This window comes from Aquarana catesbeiana, linkage group LG03 (assembly GCF_042186555.1).
Source record: "Aquarana catesbeiana isolate 2022-GZ linkage group LG03, ASM4218655v1, whole genome shotgun sequence".
Lineage (NCBI taxonomy): Eukaryota > Metazoa > Chordata > Amphibia > Anura > Ranidae > Aquarana > Aquarana catesbeiana.
Genome location: NC_133326.1, coordinates 515,596,936 through 515,621,586, shown reverse-complemented (window position 1 = coordinate 515,621,586; position 24,651 = coordinate 515,596,936). Strand labels below are relative to the sequence as shown.

The window sequence follows — 24,651 nt, the reverse complement described above, 5'->3', positions numbered from 1 at the left end:
GTACCTAACAATTTGTCCCCCCAAGAAAGAGTGACACTGCGGGAATTAACGAAACGGAATGATATTATTTGTAAACCTGCGGATAAAGGGGGTTCGGTAGTCATTATGGACCCTCAAGCTTATGAGAACGAAATTAGGCGACAATTGGATGATGATACAGTATACAAACCTTTACAATCGGATCCTACATGGAGTATTAGAAAGATCTTGGAGAGTATTGTAAAACCAGCATTAAAAGAAGGACTAATCTCACATGACCTATGTGAATTCCTACTACCAACACATACTCGCACTCCGGTTCTATATATACTCCCCAAAATTCATAAGGACAAACACTCCCCACCAGGACGTCCCATTGTGTCAGGGAGTGATTCGATCTTTGTACCCACGGCCAAGTTATTGGATAAAGTATTATCACCCTTGGTAAAGGCCACTCCATCTTACATCAAGGACTCTGGTGACTTTCTGACTAAAATTAGGGACTTACCACCAATTCCTAATGAATCTATTCTGGTTACTTGGGATGTAACGAGTCTATACACCTCGATCCCTCATGGGGCTGGTATTGAAGCAGCGCTAAACCTAATTAAGAACTGTCACGAGTATTCGGAAGCTCAGATTATTTTTTTTGAGAAAATGTTCAGATTGATTTTGTATAATAACTATTTTCTCTTTAAGGATCGGTACTATATGCAGTTGACGGGGGTAGCCATGGGTTCTAATGTTGCCCCGCCATATGCTTGTTCATTTATGCATGCTTTTGAGCAAAAACATATTTTTGTGAATGAACTTTTTTTGGAGCATTGCGCCTCTTGGTGGCGCTATATAGATGACATTTTTGTCATATGGCGGGGCAACATTGAATCACTTAAAATGTTTGATGAGATGATTAACAATATTTCACCACATATCCAGTTCAAAATTCATATTGGCGGAAATTCGGTCCCCTTTCTAGATATACGGGCATACATAAAACAGGGACGGATCGAAACTGACATATATACAAAACCTACAGATAGGAATCAGTTATTGAGATATGACAGCTACCATCCCCCCCATGTCTTTAGTTCTATCATCAGAAGCCAGCTCCTTCGAGTGACGCGAATAGTAAGTGATACCACAGTTAGAAATGAAAGATTAGATGAAATGTGCTGCAGGTTTAAGGAGCGGGGCTATCCAGAAGAGATAATCCGATACGAACTAAATAAAATTTTGAATCCTACTGACATTCCCAATAAGAAGAGATATACAGCCGATAAACCTAGAATTCCATTTGTCTTCCAGTTTAACAGCTATAGTGATAGGATCTTTAATATATTGAGAAAACATTGGACGATACTGAAACGATCTTATCCCCATATAGAGGAGTTTCAATTAACTCCACTGAAGGCATATCGGCGCAATAAAACTTTGCGCGATCTCTTGGTGCGATCCGAATTTAAATCAGAAAGACAGGATGAGAGGAAGATGACTTTCCTTGGTAGTAAAAGAAAAGGCTGTTATCCCTGTCTCAATTGTATTCAATGTAATTTAGTCATTAAAGGAAATAACTTCTTTCACCCTAGGACCAATAAGAAAATAATAATTAACGATTTTTATACTTGTCAGTCTTCGTACGTGATTTATATTCTTACATGCCCCTGTAATCTCCTGTACGTGGGGGAAACAACCCAAAAAATTAAAGACCGTATTGCACAACACCGTAGTACGATTAGACATCCTCAATCAAGTTTACCTGTATCGCGTCACTTCGCAGAAATGGGCCACAAAGACACTGATTTACGTTTTATGGTTCTAGAGGGAATTCCCCAAGACAAAAGAGGGGGTGATAGGATTTTGAAATTAAAAAAACGTGAAGTTTGGTGGATTAACAAATTACAGTCCCTACACCCGGATGGTATGAATAGGGACTATGATTTGTTTCTGTTTGTTTAAAAAGAATGTTTAAAAAGAATTTTTAGTGCGAGATTGAATAGAAGGTATGACTATTTTTGAATATGTTATATTTTCCTTAGATTGACTACAAGGCTTCCGTTGGAAATGCTAGATAGTGGAACATCGACCGGAATCCATGAAAGAACTCTGAGACATATATAAGAATAATAACATATATGTATTCTTCATTAATATTTGCAAAACACTTAGCATATCAAATGAAAGAATATAATTGGTTCATAAATGATATGATGATGCTATTTGGGATATAAGATGATGAACCTGTTCTGTAAATTATCCCCTTCGGGGAATTTAGGATGGTTTTGGGGTAGTAAGTTTTTTATTTGGTAAGGTGAAACTTTGGAATATTTCTAGGTGTTTTGTATAAAGTAATTAGTTAATTGACACAGGTGTGTTTCAGACTGGGTGTGGATAAAGGAACACAGTGAGGTTTTGCTTTTCACACACAGCCTGAAAAGCCTGACGAAGAGCGAGTGGCGCTCGGAACTGTACAGTGGCTTGCTTGTATTTTGCAATATTTTATGGATTAACTTTTCAGTAAAGGACACTTATTTTGGCATCAAGCATCGGTCCATGAGTTTTTCTATATATATATATATATATATATATAGGTGGTCGGCAACTGGTTAAAAACAACTTTTCTGTTGGCTACTACGTAACTCCACTCTCTGGGCTTTGGGGATGATCACATATCCTTTTGCCCAGATAGGGTAGAACTTCGCCCTCTCAGAGGATTCACACCCAAGGTCACCTCAACGGCAAACCTATTAGAACCATGGGTGTTACCAGTTTTTATGGACTCAGAATCAAACTCCTATCACGAGTTAGACATATCCAAAGTTCTCAGGGCCTACTTGGAAGCCACAGCAAGTTTCAGGAACACTGAAAGTTTATTTATCATCCCATGGGGCAAGAACAGAGGAAAGGAAGTTTCTACCAGAACCTCGGCATCCTGGGTTGTCAAGCTAATCCAGAAAGCTTACAGGGTGAAAAACTTGGAACCTCTGGCTCAGGTGAATGCTCATTCAACAAGAGCAGTATCAGCTTCTTGGGCAGCGAGGGCAAATGTTTCTTTGGAAACAGTATGCAGGGCCGCCACTTGGTCTTCTCGACACACGTTCCTTAACCACTTGCTTACTGGGCACTTAAACCCCCCTCCTGTCCAGACCAATTTTCAGCTTTTAGCGCTGTCGCACTTTGAATGACAATTGCGCGGTCATACAACACTGTACCCAAATGAAATTTTTTTCCCACAAATAGAGCTTTCATTTGATGGTATTTGATCACCTCTGCTGTTTTTAGTTTTTGTTAAAAAAAATTGAAAAAGACAGAATTAAAAAAAAAATAAAAATTATATTTTTTTTATATTTTGTTATAAAATTTTGCAAACAGGTAATTTTTCTCCTTCGTTGATGCATGCTGATGAGGCGGCACTGATGGGCACCGATAGGTGGCAGTGATGGGCACTGATGGGTGGCAGTGATGGGCACTGATTGCTTAAACTGATGGCAGCATTGCTAGGTGGCACTGATTGGCACCACTGGTGGGCATTGATAGGTGGCACTGCGAGCACTGGCAGGTGGCAATGACAGATGGCACTTGCAGGCACAAATGAGGCATATGTGCCTCCTTCCTCTTCGGGACCGATGTCCTTTTGACAAAAGCCAATGATCGGCTTTTTTTTCCTCCTCGCGCTGTCAGCGTGAGGAGAAAACGAAACCAATCACCGAACTTTTGTTTACATCATGTGATCAGCTGTCATTGGCTGACAGCTGATCACAAGGACTGGCCCCTTACTCGGATCTGTGATCATCCGAGTCTCCGTGACTCGGTGATCACAGCGCGCACACCGCACGCCCTGCAGGGTGCGCGCGGTGCGCGTGCACAGGGGAGGACGTCCCATGACGGCCTCCCAGATGTTGAGGTCCGCGCTGTGGCCGTCATTCGGCTATGGCCCGGACGTCAAGTGGTTAAACATTATCGTGTTGATCCTGGAGCTCTTACGACTGTAGAGTTTGGGAGAAGAGCACCTCGTGCTGCTATGTCTGTATCTGATTTTTTTTTTTTTTTCGTTAAAGCATTAAACCCACCCGTGTGAGCTAGTTATTTATCACATGTATGCTGCCATGGAGGCACCAGGAAAACGGAAAATTGTATCATACTTACTGTAATTTTCCTTTCATGGTGCCAATCCATGGCAGCATAAGCTCCCACCCTCGGTATTCTATATTATGAAGAATGTTGGGGGAGGGACCATGCCCTTTAATTTATGCTATTCACTAGTCCTGAAGGCGGAGCTCTATCACATGTATGCTGCCATGGACTGGCACCAGGAAAGGAAAGTTACGGTAAGTATGATACAATTTTCAGTTTTTACTGGTTTTTGTATTTTTTTACTGTTTTTTTAGCTTTTACTGTTTTTTTCTTTTTGTTTTTTTACTGGTTTTGTTTTTTATTTAACCTCCCTGGCGGTATGATTATTTCGGATTTTAGGTGCTGAAAGCGGTACAATTATTTTGCATGGAAATTTGGCGTTTTATATTGTAGGTCTGTAAATCTTAACAATAACACACTTAAATCTGTCCAAACCAGAGTCTAGTAGATATCCCGGGTATGATAAAGTTTGAAACACAAAAACATAAATTATAATAAATAAAAATAAATAATTAAAAAAAAAAAAAAATAGTAATAAAATAAATTTCCCCACAATTCACTATCGCTCAATTCTGCAAGTGTTCTAATTTACTATCGCTGTTTTCTAGCTGGTCTAAAGCCACTTTTGACGTAAAGGGACACTTTTTGGTTGCTATGGACAATCTCCAGTTTCCAGGCAGAAAGAACAGTGTATATCATGTAAAACTGCATGCAGGGCATGGGCCAAAGCACTGGGGACAAAAGGGATGTGAAATCATTTCATACAGTACTGTAATCTGTAAGATTACAGTACTGTATGTGTTATGATTTTTACTTTTTTTTTTAATTTGCCGCCAGGCTCCGCCCCCGTGCATCGCGCCGCTCGCAGGGAACGGAGCCTGGCACGGAGAGGCTTCAGAGGAGGACGGAGTCCTCGGACACTGCGGGTGACATCGCAGGATCCCGGGGAAAAGTGTGGCTCGGGGTTACCGCTAATGGTACTGAATTTTAACCCCGAGCCACACTCGGGAATACCGCCAGGGAGGCTACCTATTTTTTGTTTTACTGGTTTTCGTGTTTGTTTACTGTTTTTTGGGTTTCCTACTGGTTTTGTTTTTACATTTTTAGGTTTTTTAATGGTTTTGTTTTTTAACAGTTTTTTTTTACTGGCTTTTATGTTTGTTTGTTGTTTTTTACTGGGTTTATTTTTTACTGGTTTTTGTCATAAAAAAAGCAAGCCCAGGAATAAGTGGGGCAGCTGGGGAGTGTGCCAACCGGAGCAACAATTTTTGTGTTTTTTTTACTGGTTTTTATTTTTTATTGTTTATTTTTTCATAGGTTTTTTTATAAGTTTTTTTTTTACTGGTTTTTGATTTTTTTTACTGGTTTTTGTTTTTTTACAGGTTTTTTTTTTATTGTTTTGTTTATTTAGTTTGTTATGTCTTTATTGAGTTTTTTTTACTGTTTTTTGGAATATTAACTGGTTTTTGTTTTTTATTACTGTTTTTTTTTTTACTGGTTGTTTTTTTTTTAAGTTCTTTTTTACGTTTAACTGTTTTTTTGGTTTTCTTACTGTTTTTTTACTGGTTTTTGTTTTACTGTTTTTTTATTTTTTTTGGGAGGGGGGGGGGGGGGCGGTATTGTTTCTGTGCTTGTTTGCTGGCTTTGGTGGTGGGGGGGGGGGATTAGTGGCATTTGTATTTGTTTGTTTTTTTTACTGTTTTTTTTCATGGTTTTTGGGTTTCCTAATGGTTTTTTCTTTGCATTACTTTTTTTTTTTTTTTTTTTTAATTACTGGTCTTTGGTTTTTTAAATGTTTTTTTACCGCTTTTTTGTGGTTTTACTGGGTTTTTTTGGGTGGGGGGTTTGCTGTTTTTTGTGTTTGTTTACTGGCTTTTGGGGGGTGTTTTACTGGTTTTTGGATTTTTTTATCACTGGTTTTTGTTTTTTTTACTGGATTTTGTGTTTATTTACTGTTTTTTAAGTTTTTTTTATTTTTACAGATTTTTGTTTCTTTACTGGTTTTTGTGCTTTTTTTACTGGTTTTTGTATTTTTTACAGGTTTTGTTTTTTTTTTTTGTTAACTTGTTTTTTTGGGTTTCTTACTGGTTTGGTTTTTTTTTTTTTTACTGTTTTTTGTTTTTATTTTACTTTTTTTTTTTTTTACTGTTTTTTTTCTCAGAGGTTTTTTTACTGATTTTTTGTTACTTTTTTTTTTATTTTTACAGATTTTTGGTTTCTTTACTGGTTATTGTGCTTTTTTTAAAAATGTTTTTTGTGTTTACTGGTCTTAGTATTTTTTTAATGGTTATTGGGTTTTTACTGTTTTTTTTTTTTACTGGTTTTTGTGTACTGTTTTTTGGGTTTCTTACTGGTTGTTTTTTTTTTACTGTTTTTTTTTTTTACTGTTTTTTTAAATGTTTGTTTGTTTTTTGTACTGTTTTTCTGTTTTCTTTACTTTTTTAAGTTTCTGTTTTTTTACTGGTTTTTGTGTTTATGTTTTTTTTTTTTTTTTTACAGTTTTTATACTAGTTTTTGGGCTTTTTAATGGTTTTTGCTTTTTGACATTCTTTAGTTTTTTTACTGGCTTTTGTGTTTGTTTTTTTTTTTGCTGGTTGTGCTTTTTTTTACTGGGTTTATTTTTTACTGTTTTTTGTCATATAAAAAGCAAGCCCAGGAATAAGTGGGGAAGTTGGGGAGTGTGCCAACCGGAGCACCGATTTTTATTTATTTTTTTTACAGGTTATTTTTTTATTTTTGGGGGGGTTTTTACTGTATTTTTTTTCAATGTTTTTTGTTTTACTGGTTTTTGTTTGTTTACTGTTTTTTGGATTTCTTACTGGTTTTGTTTATTTTTTTTACTGTTTTTTTACTGTCTACTTTTTTTGTGTTTTTTACTAGTTTTTGTGGCTTTTTTTACTGTTTTTTTGGGGGGATTTTGACCGGTTTTTGTTTTTTAGTTTTTTTCACTGGTTTTTGGGTTATTTAATGGTTTTAGTATTTTAACAGTTTTTGGGTTTCCTACTGTTTTTTTCTTTTTTTAAATTACTTTTTGTATTACTGGTCTTTGGTTTTTTAAATTTTGTTTTGACCGTTTTTTGGGGGATTTACTGTTTTCTTTGGGGGGGGGTTACTGGTCTGTGTTTTTTACTGTTTTTTGAGTTTTTTTTAATTTTTACAGATTTTTGTTTCTTTACTGGCTTTTATATTTTTATTACTGGTTTTGGGGTTTTTTGTTACTGTTTTTTGGGATTCTTACAGGTTTTTTTTTAACAGTTTTTGGGTTTCCTACTGTTGTTTTCTTATTACTTTGTGTTTTTATTACTGGTCTTTGGATTTTTTAAAATGATTTTTTTAAACAGTTTTTTGGGGGGGGTTTACAGTTCTGTTTTTTTTTTTGGGGGGGGGGGGTTTACAGGTTTTTGTGTTTGTTTACTGGCTTTTGGGTTATCACTGGTTTTTGGGTTTTTACTGTAATTTTTTTTTTTTTTATTTTACTGTTTTTTGGGTTGCTTACTGAAAAGGAGTCATATAAAAAGCAAAGCTCAGGAATAAGTGGGGCAGTTAGGGAGTGTGCCAACCGCAGCAGGAAGAGAACGGAGGTGCCGTGTTATGCTGTGCCTGGTGAGCAGGTGTGCTGAATTTGCTGGACACTGCTGGAGATTAGAACCAGGAGGTGGGGCTGGAGGGAGTCTGCTGCAGTATTGGCAGTTTGGGGACTATCCCATGATGCTGTGGTGATCCAGGACAGGAGGAGAAGGTCACCATCACACCTGTTGCTGCCATCGCTGTGGGAGCCCCCCCACCATGCAGTTAACTCTTCCCCACCAGAGGATGGTCAAGAAGGGAGTCGGTGAGAGAACCACAGAGACCCACCATTAGGATGTAACCACCTGCTAGCAATTTACAGTTGCATTCACATGTTAACAACTTATAATCAGAAACCCCTCACAGCTACTGCGGTGTGAATTGCCAAGCTATCATGGGCAGTGTCCTATGTTGTCCAAAAGTCTGTCCTATAGAGTGCTGACATGGTTCTTGCTTTCATATCTGACCATTATCACTGCATATGTCCCAGTCCCCAGCTGCTACGTCTGGGTCTGGTCCCTTTTGTACTTACTTGATTCAAACAAGTTTTCGTCTTCTTCTAAGTCCAACATTCGCAATATACTGATGCTATACTCCATTTATTGACGGTTTCTCATCACTGTACATGCCAACAGTCTTAAATGATCCCAATGCAGCTGGCAGAAAATCCACCACAAACACTTTTTTTTTTTTTTTTTTCCTGGTTTTTGTGTTTACCTTTATTTTTTTTTACTGGTTTTGTATTTTTTTTTTCTTCTTACTGGTTTTTGGGTTTCTTTTTTTTTTCCTTTTTTACTGGTTTGTCTTATTTTGCTGGATTTTTTTTTTAGGTTTTTGTCTCATTTTACTGGTTTTGGGCTTTTGTTTACTGGTTTGTCTTATTTTGCTGTTTTTTTTTTTTAACTTTTTTTTGTTTTTCACAGTTTATTTTATCAACAAAACCGTGGCTTTTTTTCCAAAGGATGTTGGCTCAAACTTGTCTTGCATACACACGGTCACGCAAATGTTGTCGGAAATTCCGAACGTTAAGAACATGGTGACGTACATGTACGACGAGCCGAGAAAACGTTCAATAGCCAGTGCGGCTCTATTGCTCGATTCTGAGCATGCGTGGACTTTTGTGCGTCAGAATTGTGTACACACGCTCGGAATTTCTGACTAGTCTTGTTATCGGAAAATTTGAGAACCTGCTCTCAAACATTTGATGTTTGTTTCCGACAACAAACGTTCTATGGACTCTACACACGGTCGGACTTTCCGACAACAAGCTCACATCCAACATTTGTTGTTGGAAAATCCTATTGTGTGTACGGCCCAGTAGGGTAATTAGCTGCTAGACTGATTTTACAAGCAGTGAAAGGAAACGTTCCCCACCCCCCCACCCCTTTTCTACGTTTTTCTCTGGCTCTCCTGTCCCAACAGGGAACCCGAGAATGCAGCCGCTGGTTCCACCAGCTGACCATAGAGCTGATCAGAGACCAGAACAGCTCTAATCATCTCTATGGCTTAAGAAACCGGACGCTACGAGCATTCCATGACTTCGGTTTCACCGGTTATTAACAGCGCCATTGGGTAGAAAAAAAAAAAAAGGGGGAGGAGTACTTGTCACCACCTATTGCTGCCATAGGGGAAATTTACATTCCCTGTGATAACAATACATTTAAATAAAAAATTAAAATTCAGTGTAAAAAATAAAAAAGCAAAATTAATAATAAATTAAAAGCATCCGTCCCCCGACGCACGCACGCAAACATCGGTCTCGTGTCATATGTAAACAGCAATTGCACCATGTACGTGACGTATCACCGCGAACATCAGATCGAGGGTAGTAATTCTAGCAGTAGTCCTCCCCTGTAAAGGCTTTTAAATATGTATATAGTTTGTCGCTGCTGCACAAGGTGTGTGCAACTTTAAAGCATGTCGTGTTTGGCATCTATGTACTGGGCCTAAGATCGTCTTTTCTATTTCAAACATTTGGCAAATAGTGTGTTTTGTGCATTAAAAGTCAAAAAAAGTTTTTCCTTTCCCAAAACATTAAGTTTTAGACACCCCAAGCTATTTGCTGAGAGGCATGTTGAGTCCATGGAATATTTTGCCACAATGTCTGGAAAATTACTTTTTTTTTTTTTGACAGCTGTGGGTTTGAGCAGAGAATTCTCTGCATTGAAAGAAAATCGGAAAAATGCTTTAAGATCGAGGGGAGGGGGGGGGGGGGGGAATTTACACCTTTAGAAATCCTGAAGGCACTGTTTGTTTTTTGGGGTCCTTTGCGGCTAGACTCCCAAAAAGTCTCACACGTGGTATCCTCGTACTCGAGAGAAGCAGAAGAATGTAATTTTGGGGTGTAATTTCACATATGCCCATGGCATGTTTGAGCAATAGATCATTTCAGTGACAACTGTAAAATATATATTTTGTCATTTTTCAATCTCTTGTGACAAAAAAAATGAAATATTCAATGGGCTCACCATGCCTCTCAGCAAATTCCTTGGGGTGTCTACTTTCCAAAAAGGGGTAATATGGAGGGGTTTTGTACTGCCCTGCCGTTTTAGCACCTCAAGAAATAAGATAGGGAGTCACACTAAAAGCTGCATAAATTCCAGAAAATGTACCATAGTTTATAGACGCTATAACTTTAGCGCAAACCAATAAATATACGCTTATTTACATTTTTTTTACCCAAGACATGTGGCTGAATACATTTTGGCCTAAATGTATGACTAAAATTGAGTTTATTGGATTTTTTTTTTCTAAATTTTTGTTTAGATCGCAAAAAAATAAAAATCCCAGGAGGTGATCAAATACCACCAAAGAAAAAAAAAAAAATTCAAATTTCGTTTGTATACAGCATTGCATGACTGCGCAATTACCAGTTAAAGCAGCGCAGTGCCGAATAGTAAAAAGTGCTCTGGTCATTAAGGGGGTAAAGCCTTCCGGGGGCTGAAGTGGTTAACAACAAAAAAAAAAAAAAAAAAAAAAAAAAAAAAAACACCCCCCCCCCACCTCCCCCCAATTTTTTTGTATGTGAAAGGAGTCACCACAAGGAGAGAGCTATCGGGAGAGCCGCAACCCTATAGGAACATATTTTAGAGACCAGACCATGCCTCCCTCATCATCAGCCAGAGGCTCCTGGCAGTCCACCCCTCATGGCGGCTCCTGGGTTGTTTGTCCAGATCCCTGCACCCCTTCCCGCAACGGCTGACATCCAGAGGCTTCAGAGTGGATTGGACTTCTCCTTGGTGGTCCCACTTTGAGCTGTGCCCGTCTTCTCGGATGTCTGAATTTAAGTTGTTTGGAATAAAACTGTGCTACACTATCGACGGCTTGGTGCCTAACGGACGTTTAGGAGCAGTTTGTCCAATTTTTCAACTGCTCCTGAACTCTCCTCTGTTATCTTATCAGTACACGTAGACAGGTTTGTTTATAGTCGTTTCTAGGCAGTTGCGTTGAGGCTTTTTTTTTGAAACCCAAAAAAATGCATTCAGACGCTGAGTTTAGAGGCATATCAAGCGCCAAATGCTTTTTTTTTTTTAAACACTTCTAAGCGCAAATGCAGCTAAACGCGGCATGTAAACGCGGTAAAACGCATATTTTAAACGTGGGTTACTATCTGTCAAGTAAAATCGTTCAGGAGAGGTTGTAAAAACGTCCCGTGTACATGAAGCTTTAGTCCTTATCTCTGGAATCCTGCAGTACATATTGGGTTCTCACAACAATGACCCACGGTTGGTACAATCCACATTAACAATTTGTCACGTTAAAATCACCAACCCTCCATCAGTAGATGGTACAAAACATCGGCATCTACCGAAAATCTAATTATTAGTATGGCTATATTTCTAATCTCAAGTGAAGCAAGAGAGACTCCACCGCTCAGGTAGATCCAGAGCGGAATAAATGAATCCTTAACTTCCAGGAAAGAAGAGCCCCAAGTGCTGGCCAATGCTGAAGCAGGCAGAAATCGGCGAAAAGATCTGGACAGCCGCACACCGGGAGAAATTACATGTGTCTTTATTGTAGAAACTGGATCATGAAGTACACAAGACACCACAGCAAAAAGTACCGGAAAATAGCTGACACGTTTCACACTTATACTAAGTGCTTACTCATTACTTACTCAGCTATGAGTAAGCACTTAGTATAAGTGTGAAACGCGTCAGCTGTTTTCCTGTACTTTCTTGCTGTGTTGTCTTGTGTACTTCATGATCCAGTTTCTACAATAAAGGCACATGTAATTTCTCCCGGTGTGCGGCTGTCCAGATCTTTTCACACATTCCTGTATATTTCTATAATCTTCTAATCTCATAAAGAAAAAAAGTTAGGTGTCAGTTGTCAAATCAACTCTCTGACTTCACTGATCTTGAAAAAGTATCAAATCAGAACCTCCTTGTCTCAAGTGCATCCTGGGTCAATAACAAAATACAATGGCAATGGCAGCTAACATATTTCTCCGTTTACATTGTTCCTCATAGCTGAAAATGTACATGGATACGAAATGTAAACAAAAGACTGCAATGTAGTCTTCACATTTCAAAAAGCAAAAGCATTTTAATGAAGCAAATAAGAACCCAATATTAACAAACCTATAGACCCAGACACCTCTCACCGGGTGCCCAAACAGAAAACAGGAAATACTTATTGGCAAACAGAATGCAAATTAACATATCGATAATAAAAAGGTAGAAATACATTCCTGAGCAGGACAATGCTTTCCCAAAACATTGTTTCCATATTGCCTAAATACATACATCACAGCCTCTCTCTAAGGAGTCCTCAAGAGAAGTATTGTGGACACCTGAGTATCTGAGGAGGTGACAAATTTGTCGGGACCCAAGAACTCTGGCCAAGGTTCCACAGGCAGCCCTGAAACATAAATATTATAAATATCCCCTATGTCATCTCATCAATAATAACACACATGGCTGCATCTTTGTCTACTGGTGGCTCTTTGGCTGAACTGGCAGCCTCTGTGGGGGTGTCCTTCTGGTCAGAACATGGCTCCTCTATACATTCAGTCTTAACAGTGACATCGCCATCAGGAAGGGGCAGATCATCAGGCAATGAAGCCAAACAGTTCTGGATCATCTCTACCACCCTTTCGAGATGTTTCTGAAACCTCTCGGCAGTCTCCAGACGCTGTCTTTTCTGCACCTCCATCATAACCCTTAGGGTCTCCCGGGCTTGGTGGGGTCGGTATTCGTTGATGAGGTGGTGCATGTGAACAAACAGTAGTTTCAGATCCTCCAGCTTCTCCTCTCTCTTTATACTTCCAGGACTTCGTATTAAGATGTCCAGTAAATCCAGGAAGTTAATTAGTATAGACATGTTGAGTCGTCTCAGTTCCTTTTTGTGGTCGAACTGTTGAGGGTGCAGCCGCTCGATGCCCTGGCTCTCCAGAGGGCGGATGATAATGTCATCGCACTGAAACTGGTTACCGAACATCATGTAGCTGTCCTTGATGGGTGGTGGTGGTTTAGGGACCAACCCCTTACGGACATTTTCATCAGTGAACTCTTTGATGTACTGCAGTGGTGGCGAAGGCATAGCACTCACTTGCTGAGGCTCCCCCATGGTAAAAAGTGAAATGACCTGGAAGAGAAAACAGAAATCAGATTCAAAGTAGAGCTGCACGATACTGGATAAAATGAGAATCACAACTTTTTTCCTTAGAATAAAGATCATGATTCTCGTGGCGCAACATCTTTCACATTATACAAACAAATTGGGCTAACTTTACTGTTCAGTGAAAAAAAACAAAAACAAAAAACAAAACAAAAAAACTAAAAAGTGTATCCCCCCCCCAAATATTACTTTTGAAAGACCACTGCGCAAATACAGTGCGACATAAAATATTACAACGACCATTTTATTCTCTAGGGTCTCTGCTAAAAATTTTATACAGTTATGCTCATAAGTTTACATACCCTGGCAGAATGAATGATTTCTTGGCCATTTTTCAGAGAATATGAATGATAACACAAAAACATCTTTCATTTATGGCTGAAGAGAGTTTCAGGACTCTGGACTCCTGACAGACCCTTGCATCTTTCATCCAGTACTGCACTGATGTTTCTGGATTCTGAGTCATGGGGAAAGCAAAAGAATTGGCAAAGGACCTGCGGGAAAAGGTAGTTGAACTGTATAAAACAGGAAAGGGATATAAAAAGATATCCAAGGAATTGAGAATGCCAATCAGCAATGTTCAAACTCTAATCAAGATGTGGAAAATGAGGGGTTCTGTTAAAACCAAACCACGGTCAGGTAGACCAACTAAGTTTTCAACCACAACTGCCAGGAAAATTGTTTGGGATGCAAAGGAAAACCCACAAATACTTTCAGGTGAAATACAGGACTCTCTGAAAACATGTGGCGAGGCTGTTTCAAGATGCATAATAAGGAGGCACTTGAAGAAAGATGGGCTGCATGGTCAAGTCACCAGAAGACAGACATCACTATGCAAATGCCACAAAGTATCCCACTTACAATACGACAAACAGCACAGAGACAAATCTCAAACCTTCTGCCGCAAAAGTCATTTGGAGTGATGAGACCAAAATTGAGCTTTTTGGCCACAACCATAAACACTACATTTGCATTCAGAGAGTCCTGTATTTCACCTGAAATTATTTGTGGGTTTTTCTTTGCATCCAGAACAAATTTTCCTGGCAGTTGTGGCTGAAATTTTAGTTGGTCTACCTGACCGTGGTTTGGTTTCAACAGAACCCCTCATTTTCCACTTCTTGATTAGAGTTTGAACACTGCTGATTGGCATTCTCAATTCCTTGGATATCTTTTTATGTCTCTTTCCTATTTTATACATTTCAGCTACCTTTTCCCACAGATCCTTTGACAATTCTTTTGCTTTCCCCATGACTTAGAATCCAGAAACATCAGTGCAGCACTGGATGAAAGGTGCAAGGGTCTGTCAGGAGTTCAAAAACTCATTGACCTTTTATACACACACACTAATTACAAACAGATCACAGATGAGGATGATTACCTTTAATAGCCATTCAAACCCCTTTGTGTCAACTTGTGTGTTTAACATACCATCACCAGTCAGTATCACCACCACACCAGTCAGATGATGACGCCGTAGTGCACTGGTGACCGTATGTAAAAATAAATAAATTTCTTAAAATTTTCCAAAAAATTGTGGCAAGTTACAACTTCAAAAAAAAAAAAAAAAATGCCATGCCTCTTACTAAATACCTTGGACTGTCTACTTTCCAAAAAGGGGTCATTTGTACTATTCTGGTATTTTAGAGCCTCAAGAAAGGAGATAGGCCGTCAGTATATCAGGATTGATCAATTTTCAAACATATATTCCATAGTTTGTAGACGTTAAAACTTTCACACAAAAAAATCAAAATACATTTATTGGCATTTTTATTTTCCACTAAAGATATGTAGAATACATTTTGGGCTAAATTTATAAAGATATTTTATTGGCTATGTTTTATAAACAGAAAGTAGAGAATCTCTTTTCCTTAAAAAAAAAAAAAAAAAAGTTTATAAGAAACAAAAAAGCCAGGTGATCAAATACCACCAAAAGAAAGCACCATTTGTGTGAAAATTACTATATAAATTTTGTTTGTGTACAGTATCGCACGACCGCACAATTACCAGTTAAAGTAGCTTAGTGTCAAATAGCAAAAATGCTCTGGTCATGAAGGGGGCAAAACCTTGCCTGCACCCGAAGCCGGTTGAAGAATCGGTTCAGGTGAGGACAGTGCTGGATCCCTGGACAGGGAAGTGTCCTTATATTAAAAGTCAGCAACTGCAGTGTTTGTAACGGCTGACTTCTACTTTTTTTTTTCTAAAGGAGCCTGGAGATCTGCTTTAAGCGCAGGCAGGAAAAAAAAGGTCACCTCTCTCTTCACACTTCCTGCTGTGTCACCAGGACAGGAAGGAGACACAAACTAGAACACCCTCCCCACTTTACTAACACTAGTTTGTGTAGAGTTCCTCTTTAAGGTGCCTAGAGAGTGTAACACACCTTGCCCATACACAACCCTATGGAGAGCCCATCATATGTCTATAGACACCATCATCCACTGGTAACTGCTATCAGTCGCCTATGACAAGCTGTGTGATCAGCATACATACTCCAGCTGCAATGTACCAGTAGGACCTTCTACCAGCAACAGGGCCTGCCGTACCCCTCCAGCCCCCAGGCTGAGCCCCGCACAGCTCTGCCGGTAACCCTCACACACAGGAATCTCTGTCACATTACCTGCAACCCCCACAACACACACCCGCTCAGCTCCACTCTAAGCGGCGACACCTCCCCCGGACGTGACGTCTCCCCCTCCTTCACGTTTTCACGCTGAAACACCGCCCTCCCGGCCAAAGCGGTTTTGATTGGCTGTCGCGAACAAAGTGGCAGATCTGCGAGGAAGCGCTTCTGCGCAGGTATAAGTTTAGTTGCCACTAGAAGGCGCTGTATGCGCAGTAACGGACGGAGTTGCAGCGAGAGTGATAGGAGGGGAGGGATGTACTGGGCGGGGAGAAGAATTCGCTCCTCCTACACGTGCTACATGAGATCCTGGAAGTGATACGCCTCACAATAAAAGCTCAATAGGGGCACAGCGCCTCCCTATGGAATCGGTGACACTCCGTCCTAGCTATAGGGTTGTCACCTTTTCTTCAAGCCCAACCTGAACACTTTAGTGGCACAATGTATACCTCCCAACATTTTGAGATGGGAAGCAAATGTATGTAGGCATAGGACACGCCCCCTGGCACACCATCTTAAAGGAGAATTAACCCAAAAAAAAGATTAATCAAACTCGCAAGTGCTTTTTTTTACCTCTACTATTCCTTTATATTGGCTTTTAAAATTTACAAAAGCAGCAATTTAGAAATCAGATGAAAGGTTTAGCACTGGGAAATACTTTTTGAAAGATAAAAAGTGCATTTTATATACATCTATAGAGATTAGATCAAAATGAGGGACAAATGAAGAGGAATGAGGGACAGAGGGACATTGCTCCAAATCAGAGACAGTTGGGAGGTATGACAATGCACTGCGCTTAACCACTTGACCTCTGGAAGATTTACCCCCCTTCATGACCAGGCCATTTTTTGCGATACTGCACTGCGTTACTTTAACTGACAATTGTACAATCATGTGACACTGTACCCAAATAAAACTGATGTCCCTTTTTCCCACAAATAGAGCTTTCTTTTGGTGGGATTTAATCACCTCTGAGTTTTTAATGTTTTGCGCTATACACAAATAAAGAGCGACAATATTGAAAAAAAAAAAAATATTTTTTACTTTTTGCTATAAAACAGGGGTCGGCAACCTGTCAAGCGCAGTCCACCTGTTAACCGCCTGCAGGTGACAGGTAGACCGCAAACAGGTTCCTGCACCGCAACCCCGCCTTCTAGGTGCCAGTCTCGGTCTCTCTCTCCGCCGTACCTTCTAAGTCCCAGTCAGGGCTGGTGCAAGGATTTTTGACACCCTAGGTGTCTCCCTCCTGCCTCTGCCGTTTTTATCAGTGAACAGCGGAGACTGGGAGGAAGCACAGCTCAGGACTGAGGGTGGGGGGAGAAGCCAGCCAAATTAACTTTTTTTGGTTAAACCGCTGGTGATTGGTTGCTAGACACAGGGTAAGTAACCAATAACCAGCTTGCTAATATGAAAATTGACTCTGCCAGCTCCATAGCTCCCAACTGTGCCTGATTTCGAGGGACTGTCTTTGATTTGCTACAATGTCCCTCTTTCCTTCTCATTTTTCCCTTATTTTGGTCTGAGCTACCGTGTTTCTAGCTTACAGTTTCAGGTAAATTTAGGCAGGCTTGTGCCATTGCAGCAGGCCTGTTTGTTCATTTGGGATTTGAGTGGCAGGTGGTTTGTATGCGAGTCTCGGCCAATCATTAATTTGTTTGGTAATGCCCCGGGACTCTCATATAAAAGCCGGGTCACATGGTAAGTGAGGAGTTTTCCTGTTCGAGCTTGGAGAAGCCCAGCCTGGTTCCCGGAGGGGAGAGGTTCCCCTGCGAGGAGGGTGGGGAACTGGCACCCGTAGAGGAGTAGATGACACCGTACAGCGTGTAGTCGCTGGTGTCATTGGCCGCCCCTGCGGGGAAGGGAGCGGGCCAGAAAAGCGGAAAGGGAACAAAGAATCATTTCGGAAGAAGTAGCAACAAAGCGGAAGGAAACTGGGCGATCGATCGTTTATGAGTGGCACATGGACTATTGATCACGTGAGTGAAAGCCCAAGGGAAGGGTACTGCCAGAGGCTGAGGAATGTTGGTACACAAGTCAGTGAGACAGGCGGTGATAGCCTGTGACTTTGGGTTCAGCAGTGCCCCGGGATTCCAATCAGTCAAGCTGGAGGAATTATTCAGAGTGACTTTTCTTTAGCTCAACTTGGAAGTACCTTGCAGATGGGAAGTAGTGGTAAAAAGGTAGCGGTAGAGATGCAAGCACACATATATAGATACAGACTGTTCTTGAAAAGTTCTGCAGATTAAGTTATTCAGAGTGACTCTTTATCGATTATTCTCTATCAAATCTACTTCCATCTTCCCTGATTGAAGAAATCGCATAAAGTGATTTCTTATTATCCGCAATGATTCTAGGTCCTTGTATGAGAGGCAGTGAAAAGATGATAAAGCAACAAAAGAGCATCTCAAAAGAAACCCTTCTCCTATCCTAGTTCATGTTACTTAATAAAGCAAGAGAAAAATGCAATATGGACTGTTTCTGAATTTATGGGCTGCGATGGGTCAGGTGGTAAACGTGAATTACGGATATAATAATTAATCAGCTGCTCCTTCGGGGGTAAGCGATACACCCGATTTTCCAGGAGGGCTGCAATATAAGCCCTAGTTTAGGGTAGTTGTGGGCTGCTGGAGTCCTTTCTATTGCTGCTGTAGTCCTCCTCTTCTCTCAGCTGTCAGCGGGGGATTTCACCCCCCCCCCCCGCAAGGCTCAGAGGGGTAGAAGAGCTCAGGCGGGTCATGAAAGTGGCGATCTGCGCTCAGCTGATCCCTGCTGCTCTCCTCTTCTGCCAGCTGTCATCGGGAGATCTCGGGCCTCCCCCTCTGTGAGGCTCAGAGGGGTAGAAGAGCTCAGGCGGGTCATGAAAACGCTGATCTGCGCTCAGCTGATCCCTGCTGCTCTCCTCTTCTGCCAGCTGTCATTGGGGGATCTCGGGCCTCACCCTCTGTGAGGCTCAGAGGGGTAGAAGAGCTCAGGCGGGTCACGAAAACGCTGATCTGCGCTCAGCTGATCCCTGCTGCTCTCCTCTTCTGCCAGCTGTCATTGGGGGATCTCGGGCTCCCCTCCCTCTGCAGTGCTTGTGCCAGGGAAGACCAATCAGGCGAGTCACGGAAGCGCCGAGTGGCACTGTGGGACGGTATGTGACATGGTTGGATTGCAGAGACACATACCTTTTGCATTATATTCTGCTGTGGTGGCGGAGATTCTGGCAGTTTGCAAGCACTTTTACGCTGTTCACACTGGGGATTAAATTGCAAGCCCTACCCTACTGTGTTTTTGGTTGCAGAAATTAATATAAGAACCGGGCTTATTTTCGGGCAAACACGGTATATAGATGTATATAAAATGCACTTTTTATCTTTCAAAAAGTGTTTCCCAGTGCTAAACCTTTCCTCCAATTTCTTAATTTCTACATTTGCAAATCTCAAAACCAGTATAAAGGAATAATAGTAGTAAAAAAAGCATTTGTGGGTTAACTAATCTTTTTTTTTTAGTATAATTCTCCTTTATGGAGGCGTGGCAGGGGGTGTGTCCTATGACTACACACTATTGCTAATAGGTGTTCCTCGTTCCCATCTCAAAAAATTGGGAGGACTGCAGCTCCCGCCCTCTGTCCAGAACTGTGCTGCCTCCTGGTCTCCCCTGTGGAAAATAGTAAGACACTGCTTTGGGAGGGAAGGGGGGGCAGAGCTTACTGCTACAGGGGAAAGGGAGGGGGGGCGGAAGACACATGTTTGTGTGTGTGTGTGTGTGGGGGGGGGGGTGATGTGAAGGGGGCAGAGGACACTGCTATGGGGGTGACCCTGCCCATAACAGTGTCATCTACCACCCTTCACATCACCCCCCCTCCTGAACCCTGAGCCTAACCCACTCCTGAACCCTGCATTCTGGCTGTAATACACTCCTTAAAGTGGAGTTCCACCCAAAAGTGGAACTTCCACTCATTAGATTCCTCCCCCCCTCCGGTGACACAGTTGGCACCTTTCAGGGGGGAGGGGGGTACAGATACCTGTATATTACAGGTATCTGTACCCACTTCCGGCGTAGATAGCCGCAGAATCTGCGGGTATTTACGCCACATCCTGTTCCCCCCCCCGCTGCCTGCTGGGAAACACACGGGTCCCAGAGGCAGCAGGGACCATTCGTATTGCGCTGCGCGACTCGCGCATGCGCAGTAGGGAACCGGGAAGTGAAGCCGCACGGCTTCACTTCCTGATTCCCTTACCGAAGATGGAGGCGGCAGCACCCGAGGACGGAGAGACGCTTCGGCCTCGGGTGCCGACATCGCGGGCGCCCTGGACAGGTAAGTGTCCATGTTTTAAAAGTCAGCAGCTGCAGTATTTGTAGCTGCTGACTTTTAAAAAAATTTTTTTCGGTGCCGCTCCGCCTGCATACTGAGCACAGCACACTGCTGATCCCTGCATTCTGAGCGCAATAAACTCCTGATCCCTGCATTCTGAGCGCAATACACTCATGATCTCTGCATTCTGAATGTAATGCACTGGTGAACCCTGCATTCTCTGCATAACCCACTCCTAAACCCTGCACTCTCTTGTAATATTTATTTTATGCAACAAAGTCCCGGGCCTCTTTAGGCCTAATGCTGACCTCCAGAGTCAGGGACAGCCGACATCCTTCAGTGAAGAGTGGGTTACAAGGTATGGTGGGCGTAATGCAAGATGAAATGGTGGGCGCCAGACACTTTTTGAATGCAAAGAGATTTATTGTCTATTAAACAGAACTGTGGGAGAGTGGGTTAGGGCCAAGACACCCTTAGGTAGATGCAATGTTAATTGGCAGACTCCAAGACTTCTATAGGTAGACAGCTATACAGGTGAAGGCCTTCAGCCGAACACCACTTCTGTATAGGTAGGACCGCTGTCTCCTATGGCAACAATCTTGTAGATGGATACTAACGATAAAGGTATCCAACTATCTGCAACACAAACAGTTCTCTTTACCCCACACTCACTCACTGTGGGTCTTCACTCAACAAGCTCCTAGTCTTTCTCACTAGACTTCAGATCCACTAGCCACTGGATCCCCTGATCTTTTTCACTGTAGCACTCAGTATCTTCCTCAAGCGTCACACCCGCCTCACTGCTGGGTCCCTGGCTTGGCACTCACAGATACTCTTCAAGCTTCACCCCCGCTGACACGTTAGGTCCCTGGCTTGGCGCTCCACAAGCGTCACCTCTGCTGTCCTGCTGGGTCCCTGACTTGCCACTTGCTGAAGTTTTCCCACTTCTTCACCGCCCCTGGCTGGTGAGAACTCTGGTACTGGCCTCAGCTTACTCACAATGGTCTCCGGTAGAAAGGTGGATGGTCTTTTAGTGGTGACAGTTTTCCTTCTACCTCCGACCACAACTGATTCTCCGGCCCGGTGGAATTGTTACTTCTGGTTGGACTACCAGCCTGCAGTCCCAACCCTACGCTGCTTTCCTGCTTCTGGATAGGCCCTCAGACAGCCTAGCAGCCAGATGTCCCCGGAATATGCCTTGGGTTTTCGGCCTAGCAGCCCGGGGCAATACAACACACGTCCACCCAGACAGCCATCCAGGTGGCACAGAACCTTGATCACCTGACTCCACCCAAATAAATAGGTTCTCCCAGCAGGCCAAGGGACCCAAGAAAATCCCCGCCCATTGCCTGAGATACAATATCTATTTCCTAATCTGTCCTCGCAATGCCCTTGTCTTATCTAAAGTCACCAGATACCCGGCCACCTAGCGACAGAAGAGAGAAGTGCAGCAATTCCAGAATTAGGGCGAAATCAATTGATCTCCTAACAATTGGCCAAGGCAACTTTCACTAGCAACCCTGCCTAAACATCAGGGCGCTACATCTATTTTTGTTCTGAGTAAAAATATTTTATCAAAAAAAAAAAAGGGCAGTCTTAGGTCTTTTTTTTGGGCGGGGGGGGGGGGGGGTGTGATCCTTGACTTTATCAGTGTTGTTTAAGTAGATCTCCATCTCTCGAAGGTTGCCTACATCTGCTATAAAACATACCCAATAAAAAATGTAAAAAATCTAATTTCTTCATCAGTTTAGGCAAAAATGTATTCTGCTACATATTTTTAGTAACAAAAAATCCCAATAAGCATAAATGTATTGGTTTGTACAAAAGGTATAGCGTCTTCAAACTATGGAATATATTTATGGAACTCTTATTTTTTTAATAGTAATGGACAGCGATCAGCGACTTATAGCGGGACTGTGACATTGCGGCGGACAAATTGGACACTAAGGGGTTGATTTACAGGGAAGTGGGCTCACTTCCATGGATTCTGCCTACTTTTAATCGGAGAAAGTGTTTACTAAAGCACTCAGTCAACAAATAGTAGACATGTGCAAAACGTAAACATTTGTTTAGTTTAGTTTCAGATAGATTCGTTATGTTATGTTGTTTTGTTATGGAATTTGTTTAGTTTGGTTTCGGAATAAGCTTTAAGTTTAATTTTCGTTAAACTTCATTTAGTTTTCGTCAAAATTTGTTTCATTTATTCATTTTCTAATGAATTCCAACTTTTCAGAATGATTAGAATTCGGATTGGTCGAAAAACGATCGACTGATTCGAATTCTGTGTGAAGAAATAGCTGGTTGTTAAGCAGTGGGCCGGGAAGCCGGCTGCCCACGTCCTTAAAGCGGAAGTTCACTGAAAAAAAAATATTAAAAGCCAGCAGCTACAAATACTGCAGCTGCTGACTTTTAATATATGGACACTTACCTGTCCAGGGAGCCCACGATGTCGGCAGACGAAGCCGATCCGTCCTTCGGCTCTCTGCTGCTGCCGCCGCCATCCTCGGTAAGGGAATAAGGAAGTGAAGCCGTGCGGCTTCACTTCCTGGCCCCCTACTGCACATGCACGAGTCGCGCTGCGCGTCCTCTCAGGTCCATGTGGTATTCTGTGTCTCACAGAATACAGGGGTGGAGGAGGACAGAGTAGGCGGCGGAAGTGGTGTAGGTCACCGCAATCACCGCGGTGATCTATGCCAGGAAGTGGGAGCAAATACCTGTATTAGACAGGTATCTGCTCCCTCCTCCCCCCTGAACGGTGCCAAATGTGACACCGGAGGGGGGGAAGAATCCAAAAAGTGGAAGTTCCATTTTTGGGTGGAACTCCACTTTAACAATCATGAGTCATCATCTGTCAGCTGGCTTCCCCACTGACCGATGAATATAAAGATAAAGATTGCCAGCAATTGCCTGGCAATAGAAAAATGTTTAAAAAAATGGCGTAGAGTCCCGTCCCCCCCCCAGTCCATACCAAGCCCTACGGGTCTGGTATGGATTTTAAGAGGAACCCCACGCCAAAATAAATAAAAATAAAATGGTGTGGGATCCTCCCCAAAATCCATACCAGACCCTTATCTGAGCATGCAGCCTGGCAGGTCAGAAAAGGAGGGTGGGGACGAGCAAGTGCCCTTCTTCACTAACCATTCCAGGCTACATGTCCTCAACATGGGGGGTGCTTTGGGGCAGGGGGGCTCTGTGCCCCCCACCCCAAAGCACCATGTCCCCATGTTGATGGGGACAAGGGCCTCTTCCCGACAACCCTGGTCTGTGGTTGTCGGGGTTTGTGGGCGGGGGCTTATTGGAATCTGGAAGCCCCCTTTATCAGCCCCCAGATCCTGCACCCCCATGTGAATGGGCATTCACCAAAAAAAGTGTCAAAAAGTGAGAAACACAGGAAACAGTTAAAAAATAAAAAATAAATAAAAAAATAGTGTTCCTTGATGTCCATCACGACGCCCGCCGATCCGAAAAATAGAAAAATGGCAAAAAACCACTTCACCTCCTAAGAGGCTACTCGCCAACTTCCCTCTCTTTGGCTTTGACAGCTCTTATATAGGCAAGGGGTAGGGCCACTCGGTTAAGTCACCTGGTGGCACCGCCCCCTTCTGATGTCTTGTGACGCCTGTCCTCCTTCTGGGTCTGAGGACACTGGTTCCATGACTAGCCGGAGCCACATTAGGTCACTCACGCGCATGCGCGCGGGAGCCGCTAGTCATGGTACAGGGCTCTGAAGAAAGGGCATGGGTGGCCATTCCTTCAAAACGCATGCGCTGATGACATCATCGGTTGTATATACAGTAAATATCTCCTAAATGGTGCACGTTTAGGGGATATTTACAGTCCCTATAGGTAAGCCGTATTATAGGTTTACCTAATCTGTACAAACAATCCATGGAAGTTTACTGCTTCAAACTCTCTTCAACTCTCACCTGTACACCTCTATGGACCAGAGCAGCTTTTATATTTCTACTATGGGCCTGTTTTATTAAGTCATAACTTTATGTAAGATAACAAAGTAATACATTTTTTTAAGGGCTTGCATTTGGTAATATTGGTTTTTCATTTTAATGCAGTCCTTTGACAAAAATGTAACAAAAAATGAAATTTTTATCATTTTTTTCCCACAAATAGAGCTTTTTTTTGGTGGTATTTGATCACCTCTGCGGTTTTTATTTTTTGATAAAATTTTTTTTTTTTTTTTTTTTTTATATTTTGTTATAAACAATTTAAAACCGGTAATTTTTCTCCTTCATTGATGTACACTGATGAGGCGGCACTGATGGGCACCGATAGGTGGCAGTGCTGGGCACTGATGGGTGGCAGTGATGGGCACTGATCGGTTACACTGATAGGCAGCACTGCTAGGTGGCACTGATTGGCACCACTGGTGGGCACTGATAGGTGGCACTTGTGGGCATTGATAGGTGGCACTTGTGGGCAT

General features: G+C 42.0%; 1 protein-coding gene across 1 annotated transcript; it reads right to left on the bottom strand.

Moving 5' to 3' along the window:
• Positions 1 to 12,205: 12,205 nt before the first annotated feature.
• On the bottom strand, positions 12,206 to 16,052 carry MED7 (mediator complex subunit 7). The gene is made up of 2 exons (XM_073621165.1): positions 15,914 to 16,052; positions 12,206 to 13,266 (listed from the first exon to the last, which is right to left on the bottom strand). The coding sequence occupies exon 2, from the start codon at positions 13,246 to 13,248 to the stop codon at positions 12,568 to 12,570; it is 681 nt and encodes a 226-aa protein (XP_073477266.1). The 5' UTR covers positions 13,249 to 13,266; positions 15,914 to 16,052; the 3' UTR covers positions 12,206 to 12,567.
• Positions 16,053 to 24,651: the final 8,599 nt, after the last annotated feature.